The 15,281-nt window shown below is 38.0% G+C and overlaps 1 protein-coding gene across 8 annotated transcripts in view; it reads right to left on the reverse strand.

The window, feature by feature from the left end:
• The window catches only part of TBC1D1 (TBC1 domain family member 1), a 101,100-nt gene that overhangs the window by 27,951 nt on the left and 57,868 nt on the right, over positions 1–15,281 (reverse strand). For 5 of the 8 annotated variants that reach the window (XM_071432555.1, XM_071432553.1, XM_071432554.1 and 2 more), the window contains 6 exons: positions 12,413–12,541; positions 11,270–11,356; positions 9,899–10,188; positions 8,734–8,862; positions 6,234–6,353; positions 4,871–5,010 (listed from right to left, as the gene is read on the reverse strand). In XM_071432555.1, coding sequence (XP_071288656.1) covers positions 4,871–5,010; positions 6,234–6,353; positions 8,734–8,862; positions 9,899–10,188; positions 11,270–11,356; positions 12,413–12,541 — 895 coding nt within the window. The remainder of the gene's footprint in view (positions 1–4,870; positions 5,011–6,233; positions 6,354–8,733; positions 8,863–9,898; positions 10,189–11,269; positions 11,357–12,412; positions 12,542–15,281) is intronic. The other 3 variants (XM_071432556.1, XM_071432557.1, XM_071432558.1) reach the window with 3 other exon arrangements.

Consider the following 15,281-nt stretch of genomic DNA (forward strand, 5'->3'; position numbering starts at 1 on the left):
TCTTCAGCATATAGGATTTAACAGATTGACACCTCTATCTGACAGAGGCTGAAACCAAATTAATTTTAATTAATGAATCAAGTTAATTTTCCTGTACAGAAATACTTGTGCTTTCTATACCATTTTTTTCTGCAACTCAAGGTCTAAAATGAAATGTAGTTAATTTTTTATCTGAATTTATTTGCTGACTACTGCTAAGTGGTACAAGCATCTCATTGCTCTGAATTTCAACTTCTTTCACTATTCAACAGGTAACTTCATTACACATTGCTCACATTAAAACAAATCACCCATTCTCCAACCTAAAACTGACATAGCTGTTACAAAAATCTTCTTGTCTACTTCCAACACACCTCCCTCACCAAGAAAGCTCCAACAAGCACCACTACTTTCCCACTATTTCCTTCAAAAACTATTCACATCTCCCTTAAATCCAGCAATTGACTTGACTGTGCTGGGAGTTTCTGACAATCTGCAAAACAGTTCTCCTACTATGACCAATTCTGAACAGTCCATATATGAAAACTGTAGTTAAAACTGTCCACTGCACAGAGATTTGTAGATGCTGAATACATGTAAGTTAATACCTTGCTGCACTGCAGTGCAAAGTGAAGTCTACACAGATTTAAGGATGTCCTGCTCCTGAGCAGAGTAAGGGCACCTACCCTCACCTTCCAGACACCTGTCCCTGCCTGCTCTATTGCTTGTGTAATACTGTGAGTGGGACTAGAAAACTGACCCAGCTGAAAATTAGGGTGTGTTCATACCTCATCTGGTTTCAAATGATTACTGAGTTGTTGCTCTCTTCACCTTTTTAAGGGTGAACAGAGAACTAAAGAGTCCTGGACCACTTGCATAGCCAAAAAAATGTGGCTCTTGAGTGATGCTACAGAAGTAGGAACAACTGCTTGCAAGTAGGGTGGGGAGGTATAAAGGTAAAAATCAAATAATTTAGGAACACATTTATTACATAGAATGTTTAAGACCATGAGTAGGAGAGACAGAGCTTTAGAAAAATAATAAAAAAAATTCTTTCAAAATAAATGTAGTATTGAAACAGATCAAAGTGTGATCATTTGGTAAGGAGACTCTGCTTCCCTTTTTCCATCTCTCCACTTTGCAGGATTCAACACTCATTACACTCCCACAAATAAACAACAGAAGCAGAATTCCAAGGATGAGACACTGTGTCAGAAGGTGCCAGTGAGAAAACGCTGCCCCCTGGTGCTCCATAGCACTCGCAGGATCACAACTGTTCAGGGGAAGCTGCTAACAGCAGGAGCTGAGGTTGGAACATTTGAACTGCAGCTTGCTACAGTGGAACTGGCATCAGTCAGCACTTCATCCTCCAGCTACCAGCTGTGAAGTATTAGAAGTCCTAAAAATCTTTTCACCCATGTAGAAAATCTTTTTTAGGTCTTCAAACCGGACATCAGCTTCATCTTCAGGCTCACCAGTCAGGCAGCCTGATTGCATAATAGTTTGTCACCTTGATTTTTTAAGATTTTCTAAGCTTTCTGATGTTGACATTCTTATAGTGAACTTTCTCACACACTTTCTGTAAATAACTCATTGTTTTGCATTCTTTTATAGAAGAAGAGAGAGTCGATAGACTGTTGGTTTGACCAGTGTCATTGGAGAGGTGTCACTGTCACCCTTCAATCTGCTGTCACTTTTAGAAAACTGTAAATGTTAGAGTCAGAAAATAAACTGCCCTTTTTTCTTCATCTTGAGAACAGCGGTGTGAGCTTGTGTTCTTTCGTGTCCTATAGTGACAATAGTTCTCTGATGTGCTTAATTGTAAAGTTATGTACAGAAGCAGGGAAAAATACTATGGGAAGGGGAAAGTGGCAGCACCAACAAGCAGGAAGTGGCTGGAAAAGGGTGTGTATGTGGGGCTTTGTTCCCACAACAACCAAAAGGAATGGTTTCTCTACAAGGCTTTGTATTGTCTCAGAGTGCTTGCCTCGTTTAGCATGGCTACTTTAGTCCAATCATCAGGCAAGGCAGGAATCTCAACTGGCAAAAAACCCCATCTTTCTAGCATATCTATCTGCAGCATTTTTCTTCTACTGATTTAGGACAGAATACTCTCCTTCATGTATAGTAAATCCTTCCTTTTAAATAATGGTGACTGCAAAACAAACTGTGCTCTCTGCCTGGTAATTTGTGATGCAACCCCCAAAGCACAGCCAGCAACCATTTTGCTCCACCTGAGCTACAGAAGATGAAGTTTTAGCTCAAACTATTTATGAGCACTTCCTAAAGAATTAAGGGATTCAGAAGTGCAAGGTAGTGGGACTTAGTGCTGTTTAAGCTGTTCAAGCTTCAAGTGGAAACTCAGGATATGAGACTTTTATCAAGTTCAGTACCTCGAAAGTGTAAGATCAAAATTTCAGCAAAAGCCATGTACCAGTTCTCTGGGGTTTCTTTTTTTTTAACTTTTAGTAAGTACACCTTCATATCCTGCTGTGTTAACCACACAGAGAGCTGCAACGGACATGATGCACTTAGAGATTCAGCTCACCACCTGTCTATACAAACAAAACCACAAATGTCAGAGACTAGGTTTTTCTGCGAATATAAAGCTTAAAGCTGTCTCTAGTTCTTGTGACAACTTACACATTCTTATGTGCAATTTACTCATTACAACCCAGCCACAGAGCAGTTTCATTTTGTTGACAACGCCTGCCCACATGTGGTCAAAGCAATGCACAGTTCAGGCACCCTGGTGGATTTCACATTTAACACAAGTTTAGTAAGGCAGCCTAGGTTAAAGTTGAAAAACTGTATCATCTCTGAGATACAGAGATCTGGGTCTCTTGGCTGAGAGACTTACTAGCTTTTAAACACATCCCCTTTGCCAGCTTCTTTCCTTACTCCTCTCCTGCAGATTACTCTGTAGCAGGGTGTTGACCATGGCACCTCAAGGAAGAAACTCATCAGTGGAGTCTGTGTCTATAAAGGGAAACCCATAAATCACAGATGTTCCCCTATTTCCCTCCCTTCATGCTTACTTTTGCAGAACATGACAAAGTATGTTATCTTTAAAACCTTCTTTGCCCTCTGTCCAGTTTGGCTGAAATGGATCTTTTGGTGATATATCAGCTGTTTGTAGAAATTAAAGGAAATAAGTCTAAAAAGACTTATTAAAAGACTAAAAGACTATAAAGACTTAAAAAAAAGTCTTTTAAGACTAAAAGTCTTAAAAGACTGAAAAGACTAGAAAGACTTAAAAAAGACAAAATATGAAAGAAAAACAAGATAATGAATGACAGGTAATTATTTTTACTTTGGAACTAGAGGGGTTTCTTAGTTAACTGTGGTGGTGAGTCCAATGTAGGACCAGCTGTACAGCAGCTCTCTTTAAGCTACAGAGACTGGATAACAAGTGAGTATTCTTCACTGCCAGAAATGTTCCAGGAGATGCATAAAAGTCCAAATAGAAAAACCCAGTATTTGCTTTAAATAATTTAAAAAAACCAAACACTGACACTGAGTTTTCTTCTGTTCATAAACTGAGTATATACAGTGAAACAAAAAAGAAAATGAATGAAGAAAAAAGGCCAAATATTTTAAATTGCTGCTCCTATTAATAGCACATCCTGTTTTCCATTTTGGCTGCACTTGTTTCCCAAACTATTCTGCTTACCCAGCTGTAGGTTGTTAAGATTGTATCTTGCAGCTATTATGTCTCAGAGGAAATGCTTGGGTAGGCAATTTAGGTAGATTTTATTTTCCTATTTAATAGGGGAAGGTTTTGTGGCTTTCAAAAACAAGTAAGACTATTTCCAGTCACAAAGAGAGACATCACACTTGTAAAAATAGAAGTTTCATATAACATGCCTTTAAGTACAACAGAGCATATCACATCTATGTTCACACAACATGCTCCTGAAATCACTTCACATTGAAGTACACTAAATTTGAGAGGCATCTGTGCCCATATATGCAGCTTATCTCACTGTCAGTCAAATTACATTGCAAGCAGTGCATTAATGATAGAAACACTTCTGTTACGTGCCTACTGCAGTTAATCAAGATCTCACTTTAAGATGAAAGAAAAACATCTCAGTGACATTAAGATGGTTACTTTTTACTACATTTACTATAAGATACTATTCATTTCTGTTTCCTTATGCTTTCTCATTTTACAATGGCCTTAGAGGTAAGTCAGAAGTTATAGCTTTCAAAGCTCATGCTATGAAATTAAAAGTTTAGTGAGCCAAAGGATTTTCTCAGGGATTCTTGGCCCCAGCATGTCCTGTACTATCTGGCTTACATAAAGTGAATGCACAAAATGATGCACATGCATGCTTATGCACAGTGCTTTTCCTCTAGTCTGTGGTTCTTCAGCTCTACAAAATTTCACAGAATAATTATGGGAACAGTGGATAATTACGACTCAAGTGGAAATGTCAGAGACTAGAGCTGCATACATGAGGACAAAGCATGCACTACAGAACTGTAATGAGATCATAAAATATATGTAATTCCTGCTGGTACACCTAGATTTTTCTAGTCTGTAGTTCTATACTCCAACACAGAGAGATGAAATAGAAGCATCCTCTTTTCCTCAGCACAATACTTGGTGATGCATTTTTTTCCCCAGAACTCATTAAAATAGTACACATAAACATAATTTCTTCTCTGGCTAGTTAACATGAGACAATAGGAACAATTTACATATGAAGCTGAAATGTAAAAACTCAACAGCTAATGAGCTGAGCATTACCAAAAAGCAGGTGGCAAACTGCAACGCCAGTACAAACAGAACACCAGGGAAACAGGTCCCCCTTGGTGGACACAAGATTCACACTTCACACACTACATACACCAATAAGCTCACAGCAGCAAACCCAGGCTTTACCATCATATCTGCTGGGAGAGTCACAGGCTTTCTGAGGGGTGGCCACTCTCAGGAATATCTGCTGCCTCCAGGAATGCCTTCGAGTCCTCACAGGGCTGTCGGCATCCAGGGCCTGCTGGCCGTGCTTGGACTCGTAGTCACTGAAAGGGCAGAGCACAGAACAGTGTGTGAGGAGATCACCTGGAGCAGCCACACAGCCTTAGGGAACTGAAAGGGCAGAGCACAGAACAGTGTGTGAGGAGGCCACCTGGCCTGCCAGGAACAGCCACACAGCCTTAGGGAACACCTGGGCACTGCCTTGGGGGTGCAGTGTGCTGTGCACATGCAGGGCCAAGCTCGCAGTGTTAGGAAGGTGAAACTTGCTTTGTGGCAGAGGCTTACACATGGCTGCAAACAGCACTGGGGTTCACAGACAGGGGCTGGCAGCTCTGTACAGTCTACTCTTTCCAGTTTTAATTAATTTTCAGTTTTCTTTGCAGCAGTATATTAATCAGAATGTATTAAAGATACACACACAATAATGCAGCTTTACCATCACACTATTTACATGCCATCCACAAAATGTAGCAATTATTCATAGGAGACACAAAGACTTGCTGATGCCTTTTATCAGTACTCATCAAGGAGCTATATAAACACCAACTGAACTTCCAACCTTTTGTGCACTGGGTATGCAATATATGTCCTCCCAACACAGACTGGGAGAAAAACTTTAAACCTTTCTGTTAGCCTCTGAAATATGCAACAAACTTGGGAACAAAATCCAAGAACCTTGGATATTACTCCTTTGATGTCATCCACACATGCCATACAGAGGTTTTTACTCAGAATAGAAAATGAACTAGTGAGGAACAATGCTGTCTTCCTATTAAAAATCCCACAAATAACTTTCATCTGTTAGAACTCTAAACTATTCATTGCTTTATTCCAGCTATTAGCTAAATGATTACATGAGTCTTTGTAGAAGCTGAAAGGGATAAATGAAATCCAGATAGCTCTGGCAGCAACAGGCAGGAGCATTTTACAGGTCATCCTCTCCTTCCAGCTTGAGGATACTGACATTGCTTAGGATGAATCATATATTATCTTAAGTGAAAACTCTCCTATGTCAGGAAAAATCACAGAAATACATAGATGGAAGTTGTATGACCATTGCAACATCAAAAATTACTAAAATCTGCAATCCTAATGGGAGAGTAGTCTGGGATAGCTTAATTCTTTTGACAGCAATTACATGCAGAATACACGCAGGTGAACCATTGCACAAATCAGGTTTTGCAAGTGCAAGAAGCATTTGAAATATTTCAGACAAAGAAATCTTTGAAAATACAGTTTTACCTCTAGGCTTAAGAGAGAACCCTACCTTGTTGTGCTCCTAAAGTCAGAGGTGTTATTTTCATCTACAGGAGCCAGAAATTTTAAGAAATTTGGCACAGAAGAGGAAGAATGAAGCTTTTTCCTTAAGGCAGTACGGTAGGAGATGCTGAGAGTGCAGTTGGGAGAAGTATAGTTTAGAACAAAGAAGTATAAATCCACAGAATAAAAATAATACACATTCCTAAGTTTCAAACAAAAGGCAGCTAAATCCTGAAGGTCTGAATATCAAGGAAAGCAAAGTCAGAACTAAAACTGCTAACAAAGCTCTACTTTGAGATACATATCTGTTTGGACAAACTAAAATGTTCCAATGTATATAAATGTACTTCCAGTAAAGTTATCATTCTTTGCTATATCACAAAATTTTTAGTGCATGTTTCAAATAAATTCCTTTAATCTAATAAGAAGGAATGACAACTTTATTACATTTTCTTAAATATGAGTTTCAACGACTGACTACGTTTGGGGGAAAAGGTTAGGAAAAGTTGACACTGATAATCACTGTGCTGGCAAATGAAAAATAAGACTTTGACAAAACCTATTTTGTAAAGAATTAACAGGGCTTCATTCAGACAAACCTGGAACTTTAAAGTTAAAAGCTAAGCCTTCTGACTGGTCATTTGGGATTGTGGCTCTATTTATGCAACAGACAGGAGTGCTAATCAAATTTCATCAACAGTCTTCTGGCCAACATAATTGTTTTAACAGAAATTCTTTTCATTTAAAATAATTATTTAATTGTCTTTTAAAATAACAAGTCTGAAACATACTCAGAAGAAGGTCAATAGAATGAAGTTAGAACAACTCAGATAATGAAAAGTTTTGGCATGGAGTGAAAATATAGAAAATTACTTGGCTGATGATACTAGAAGACCTTTTTTGAGACAAGTACAAAAAAATCACATGAGTAGGAGAAATTACTGCTGAAAAAGTAAGTTTAAGAAATAATTGTTTCTGATAAACCATAATGTTCTATCTGGCTGGCATTTAGCATTGTTTCCTGAAGATGTGAATGGAAGGGGGTGGGGGAGGGCAGAATATTCTGGGATGATCACTAGCATAACGTGAAGCAGGTTTTTAGTAGCTGGTATTGAGATAAAGAAGATAAGGCTGTAGGATGGTGTGCCCTGCAAACAGGGCTCACTTACAATTACATTGTAAATCCATTACAATTACATGGTAATTTCACTTACAGAATTGGGAAGCTTGACTGTATTGATTTAAACTTATTAACCCATTTGACATTCCTATCAATTTCCATTTTCAGTATTGCTGCTTAGATGTTCAGTATGGCATACCCTTAAGAGACAGGGTAAGGAAATGAGAAGTTGCAACTGTGTGTACAGAATCATTACCAAATCACTTGGAAAAAATTGCTTTGAGAATTTAACTTTCAAGATTCAAGTAAGTCTTATTAAATTGAAGAGTGAACCGAATTCTGTAGGCTCACATTTCCTGCCTTGGGCTACATCATACTTCTGAGGTAAAGCTGAATTAAGAGGTTCTAGTTGGTACTCAGCAAGTGCAACTGAAGAAACTGGTGAAGCAGTATCCTCAGTTGAGTATTTTCTTAGGTTTAGAAAAATCAGCACCTTGGGGAAACAGGAAACTTTCACACAAGAGAACAAAACCAAAAAATAAACAGCAACAGCGATAAAAATTGCTTGCCAATGGCCAGTGACTGTTGACAGTGCTTCTGAGGACATTTGGTCTCATTAGTCTTTTAAGCTGAAATACGCAGTTTTAGCACGAGGGGTTAAGAAAGAGTTTCACAGTTTATGAATTTTAGGGAGCCACTCAGTTTCAGGTTCTCAGGGAAACAAGTGTTAATGTCCTTTTTTTCAATACTCTCTCTATAGTTTAATTCTGAGAAAGAAGGCATGGAAAAGCATAACTTGATACTGCTGCAAGTAACCATGAATAATGATGGGTTGGGTTTTTGTTCGTTTGCTCTTGGGGTTTTGTTTTGTGAGGAGTGGGGATGGTGGTGGGGTTGTATGTGGTGGGTTTTTTTCCCATCAGCTCTCCATATTCCTGATGCTTCTTGCCCTATATAACTACTTGGTCAATTTGCCTTTAATGTCAGGCACAAAAGAACACTAGTATGTTTTTATGTTACCATGAATAAGGGACAGAACCAAATGCTTCAGGAAGGACAGACAGAGTGAGCTCTCAGGTTCTTGGCAACTTATCCCTCACACAATTTAAGGAGTGCTGCTGTCTGCTGCATAACAACAAACTGCTTTGGAACAATTGGTTCTAAAGAAAGAGCCAGTGCCTGAAAGAATTTGATTTATTAAAACAACAAATTATGTAAGCACCAGCTCTACATTCAGTGGTGGAGCAGTTAATGAGGTCCCTCTCCCATAAAAATCTACCACCTTTGGTCTATACCGAATTGTTTTAATTATTTGTGCTACCGAGTTTCATATTTACGACATAGGAAAACAAACCCTACCCCAAACTATTTGCAGGTACTAGCTCACCTTTTTTGTGCAAAATGGCCACTTGGTTCTCCACTTGAATTATGCCTTAGATATTTTAGAAAGTTGGGTGAAGAGGCCGAGGGATTAAGACGAGCTAGAGTAGGAGAACGTGCAAGTTGACCAGAGGAACTTTTAGATTTGCCGACAGATTCGTTCACACCATATAGTGCGGATTCCAACCAGAGCGATGGAGTTGAGGTAGCAGAGAACAACACAGAAAGAAAGGAAAGGAGGGAAAAAAAAAATGAAATCCCTTCTCTAATCTTTGAAACAGAGCTGGCATATGTAAATGAGACATTTCCTATGTTTTTCACAGTTAATGCAGCAACTGTAAGAACATGAACTTTTTCTTAACCCAATCAGCAAAGTCCCAAATTCCTGTTTACAGGCTTCAGCAAGGCATTTCAGAATATGACCAATTATAACTCACCAAAAAATGGCACTAACATCCCCATTTCTTTTTCCTTGTATGTGCTTCCCCTTGATTTCAATGAGAAAGTCAGGCATATGATCAAGAGTTCCAATGAATGAAAAGTGAAATACAGAAGTATTTCAACAGTATTTGGAAAAAGCCAGATAGAAGGGAGGGAGAAAACTGCCATAAAGTTAAGAGGGGACTAGAGATGCAGAGGCAGGCCTTTGAAGGAGGACAGCTTGAAGAATATTATATTAAAGCAAGTAGTAGTTTGTTTTTGTCAGTAAAATCTAGATAGGCTCATTGAAAAGCTAGACAGGAGCCCCACCTCTACCAATAACTAGGCACTTTAAGTCACTTTTGTGTGCTATTTCAAAGCTACATATGAAATCACCAACTAGTAAGGTTTTCAGGATCACAGAGGCTACTGGATTTTTCTCTGTAAATAGAAAACAAGAAGTAGCATTTATTTATACTGTTCACAGATCAAAACAACAAAAATGATTGCTTGGACAAATATAACTGAATCAAGTAGTTTGTGACATATACTGTGGAACTACACATCTCATGTCTTCTTTCCCCTGTGAAGCACAGAGGGCTAAAGGTGCTTTTAAAAAGAATACCTACAAACCTCCAAGGAGTGACACACTGCATCTCTTATCCATTAAGAGGACATACCTGGTATGCAATTATCATCCCCAAATATGCCCTCAACAAACAAAATCATAGCCTGCTTTTAATAAGGCTTACTTTCTTTTGTGAGGAGTCTCTGTGCTCACTGAGTGATACCTCATAAGTTTCCTCTGAGGAACAGATGGTGATGATTCGACAGGCCCCAGAGACTCCTGGCTCTCTGTTGGTAAATGACTGAGTGTGTTTGCTCGCCTCCGAAAGCTCTGCTGGGGCAATGGAGCAGACTGCTCCAGAGAGAAATCCTCTGTGTTGCTGCAGAGATCATCCAGTGATCCACTGGTCTTGACAGCATTTTCTGCAGGAAGTGTAGGAAGTCTCTCTTTCTCCTTTTCACACAATGGTGGCTCCTAGCAGTAGAAGAAATAAGGTTATCAATATGTGGGTTTAGAATCCATCTAAGATTGCAGTACCGTGTCATTATTCACATTCCACAGAGATCTGCTTCATAAACACATTTTTATCAAGCTAGGTCAAAGAAAGATGTTTGATGTTTTATGTCCTTGTTATTCATCACTTCGACCAACAAAGCAGAGTTTTTATTTTGCAGAGAAAATTTTGAGTAATTTTGAGAGTAATTGTATTTTAACTATGTTGAATACAACTCAGAAGATACAGGGTCAGAACAAAATGGTGACATTTGGCTAACAGTGAAAAGGGTGGCATTGCAGAATGCTGTATCTTTAGCAACCCAATCTAACCATATAATAGTCCTCTTGTCTACCTGCAGATTCACACAAAGAACTTAAGCCTATGACTAAGTGCCTCTTTCAATCCCAAGCCATGCATTTTCTTTATTCCTCACCTTGTATGTTTCCTGCAGAATCAGCCATTCTTTCAAAAACATAAGCAGAAAGAGCAGACTCTTGTTTACACGGCGTCAGGAGTCTGCAGGTGAGCAGGCATTTACAGCAGAATCAATAGCTGTATATCTAAGCCTGCAGAGTGCTATGCTGCCTCCAGGGAAGAAGACTGGCTCCTTCCATGCTGTTTGTTTGCATTGTTTTATATAGACTAAAAGTTTTCTAACCACACAAACAGGGAAATTACCTTCTGACTTAGTTTTAAGCTTCTTTTAATTCAGTCCTGCATTCATAGTCTGAACTTTCAGGATTACAACCAGTCATATTAGGAACAGCAGCATGGTCATTATAGCACTTGTTTTGCTGCACACTGTTGTAAAATTCAGATGTTATATAATGTTTTATTTCACATATACTCACATATTCATACAAAATATATGTTATATACAGTACAAGGCATTTCTAATTCAATAGCACTTCTCTGGTTTATAACACAGGGAATAGAATGAAAAGCTTGAAAGCAACTTGAAGCATTTCACATCTGACCATATTTCATACTTGCTTAGTTGTTTCAGGGAATATTTTTTGAAGTGTCTAAATATGTACGATTATCCCAGGCTTTACTTACTTTACTTGTGCTGCTTAAGGTACTGGACATAGAGGTGTCCAAATCCACAGAACCAGACCTGTCCAGTGGACCTCTGGCTTTACTGCCCTGTAGCAATAAAGCACATCAGCAGTTAAGATTATGATATATAGAGCACACCAAAGAGATTTGGGTATCACAGTTGAGATCTGTAATTTTCACAGACAGTATCTAATTTGATTTCCTGAAATGCCTAAAAATACCCTTTTTCCCTATGGGAAACAGAAGCTTCATTCAGGATAGTCTCTGTCAATGTGAAGGATCCTGTAGAATTAAGGAATTCTCATGGGCAATAATGTGCTTTCCATGATATGTACATAATCATATATTTCACATGTACTGGAACTACTGGTAAAGTACCTTCTATATTAGGTACTTACCAAGATACAGAAAACTTAAAAGGATGTCTTTTACAAAGGACTAAACCCATGTAAATTTAACACACAGGAAAACATAATTTCTGGTATTACCATTCAGTGCCTACAAATCAGAAAGCATAAATATTTCTGTAGAATGTGTGAACAATATTTTTATATAATTTGTTTGAGTAATGTTGTTGTGTAACTAAGAAAAATATCTCATGAATTCTGATGTGCTAACACAATTATGGAACTTCCTAACCTTAAATCATATAATTTTTTAATGTTCTAGAGTTAAAGCTTGTGTTCTCTTTGAAGTTTTATTCCAGCTAAAATATAAAATGTTGTTGTTATTCACAACTATCTCTCTAGTTCAGCCAAACTTCTGGCTCCAGATCTGATCAAAATCAAGAGTTTGCATCAAAACAGCAATGGCAGTGAAAATGCAACCAGTGTACAGCTATGCTTACATAGGCAGCTTATACCAGTCAGGACAAACTGAAAAAAACTAGAACAGTACTACAGCTAATATAGCAACACTAACATTACATTTCATATCCTGAGCACAGCTGCAGTAGGATTTTATAGGAGTGAATTCTAGAAATGCTGTCTGGGAAGTAACAAGAGGAGATACTCAAATATTCTTGTCACTGTGACTTTAATAACCTTTGGGCTGAGGCCTGGAATGCTAACAAATAAGACTTTTCTACCAAATAAACAAAGCAATGACATTATGTTCAAAGACAATAAATATGAAGATACTTACACGTGATAAAATACTTTCAAAAGATTCTGTAAGAGACCTTTTTGCTTTGTTCTTTAACATGTCTAATCTGAATCTCGAAGCACTGCTGGACACTTCATTTACAGCATTCTCAGCAGGAGGTTGTGAAGCCTGCAAGTGTTTAAAAACAGAAATGCAAAATACTCAACAGCATGGAGAAAATCTCAGTGAATGGTTTGAAGACTTTTATAACCCGTATCAATAGTTTTTCCTGGTGTCCTCAGCTTGTCATGCATTTTTCTATAGTGATACTTGTACTGAAGTTTAACAAACTATCCTAAAATAAGGACAGGAAATCTCTTAAAGGAAACATGTTGAGTGAACTAGCATGCTTCAGAAGAATTGCCATTTTAATACAGATTTACGGCTCTACTGACACATTTTCATTTACGCCAATGTAGAATTGTACAAATTATAAATGTTTAAGTGCAACAGATTCGAGGTTTCTCGTGGATTGCCTTTTCTTTAACCAAGAAATGAATCAAGATCTCATCATTAACTCTCAACTTTCTCCATTATAGTCCATTTTTAGTGCTGGTGAATACTAATGCAGCAAACATAAAAACAATACTATGATACAAATATTACCATCCAAACCCAATATCTGCAGTAGAAACCAGAGGTCAGTTTTCAGTGCTGTTTTGGGAGGTTCATCTTGAAGCTGACAGGCACCACAGCCCTCTCTACTTGTCCCTAAATTCAGAGATCTGAATGCTTAATCTGTGCAATTAGTACTGGGCATGTGAATGACATATTATAACCATCACCAAATTGTCCTGCCTAGATGTAATTTTAAAACATCCTATTTCCAGTATGACAACTTTACAGGCTCCTGTATTTTCTTTTTACCTTCTATCCTGGTTATGCCACGCCAAAGTTAATTTTTGTAGTAATTGGGAAGGGGCATGGCCAGGACCTGAAGGATATTTTATACCATCTGTCATTGCTGGAGGTAGGAGTCTCTCTTGAGAGAGAAGGGGCTCCTTCCAGTCAAAAAAATGTGTCAGGAGGGAGCCTTCCAGTACTGTCAATTACTAGGGGATGGATTCTGTGTGAATAATTTCTTTTCTTGTACCCTCTGTGACTAGTATTGTTGCTATTACTGGTCATTTTCTTACCTCATTGCTGTTTCCAGTAAATTGTTCCTGTGATCTTTGCCTTTTGTGCCTCCAACTGTCCTCTCCATCCCACCACAGTAGGTGCCTGGCTTGGAGAGTCTTGGTGGGGGCACTGAATGGAGAGTACCATTCCTAAACCACTACAGCTTCCCTCATTTTATTCTCCAAGAGTAAATCAGATGCTGCTTGCTATTACATTCTTATGAAAAGACATTTATTTTCAAGTGTTTTTGCTAAACACTTGTACTAGTATCACATTTCATCTATTTTCTCCACTCATTTATATATATTTTTTAAAAAAGGCAATGAAAAGCATGAAAGTGAATATGCAGAACAGAAGTGAACCGGACATCAGGGTGTCATGGGTTAATGATTACTGAGACAAATAACAGTATGTGTTCAAAGTTATCTGCTATTACAGAGGCCTGGAGATAAATGATCAGAGTAAATATAAGATGTTATGCTGAGACAAATGATAGATTATGGGGAAGGCAGTTCTCTTCTTAGAACACTGTCATCTTTACAAGTGTCATATTAACTAATTTGGTTTCAGGAACTGAGCAAACAGATTGAAGGAGGCCTTATAAATTTTCAAATAATTGAAGACATACTTCAATACTTCATACTTCATACCTAAAGATCTTATCTTGCTTTGTATATCCCTATTTCCAAGCTGTTTGTGACTATCTGCTAGCATTACACCAAACAAAAATATTTTAGGTATTATGACAGAGGACCTCAGGCAATGTTTCTTGCTCTTATCCCACAACTGAAATGCTTTTTTCTTAAAAGCATGTTTCTGGTGAGACGCCCAATACAATAAATCAGAGAGTGAAATATGCAATTTTCCTTCTGTTTACTCAGGAAGGTCAATAATTAGCTAGTAAGCCATAAAAGGAGAAGAGATTAACAAAGTGAAAATATAGTAAAGGAAGATTTGCTTCTACTTTCCTAATTTCTTCACAGGTCTAATAACTGTCCATGTATTTAGTTCCTAGTTTATATCACAAATGGCTGACAGCAATCATCACAGTGGAATTATCAACCAACAGTAGAGGGACAGTCATGACTTTTAAAAGGGTCTAAATAATTGGAACTGAAAGTTTCCAGCGAATGGATGGAATCCTTTTTTAAATACTAACCTCCTTGAGTTGTCTCAAGGTAGCTACTCACAAACCAAGGCATTCAAAACCACTAATCCCTTTGGAAAAACCTTAACTGTGCTGTATAAATAGCCAGTTAAACAGCACTGGCTATTTCATTCTCTGATAGAGAATAAAAGGTAGCTCATCTCTTTGGACATGGCTAAGAGTCTCTCCTGCTGTTTCTGCAGCAATCCTCATCATCTCAAGGCCCCTTCAAATGCTTGTTTGCACACAAGAAATGACTTTCAGTCCTGAGTAAATGTAATAGGCTTTATGACCAAATCCAATGTGTTGTCATTACACTGACTCAACACTGACAGCAAGATGGTAAATGCCACAGATCAGGTGACAGCAATCACAAATTCATTATACATTCTCTCACGTATATTGAATTTTCTTTGCAGAGAGAATAAATAAACAATTTAGTAGTCTGCCTTGTTTGCACACCTATCTCCTAGGCCTGAAATCAGACTGTACTAGGGACCTCAAAATTTGAGATATCTGTTTTGGTACATGACAATAGTTTATGAAGCATAAGCAAACCCAGTATTCACCACTGCTTACACACTGAAGTTTCAAATTGCAAGT

Source organism: Agelaius tricolor, unplaced genomic scaffold (assembly GCF_023055355.1).
Source record: "Agelaius tricolor isolate 1412-34295 unplaced genomic scaffold, bAgeTri1.0.p SCAF_8, whole genome shotgun sequence".
NCBI lineage: Eukaryota > Metazoa > Chordata > Aves > Passeriformes > Icteridae > Agelaius > Agelaius tricolor.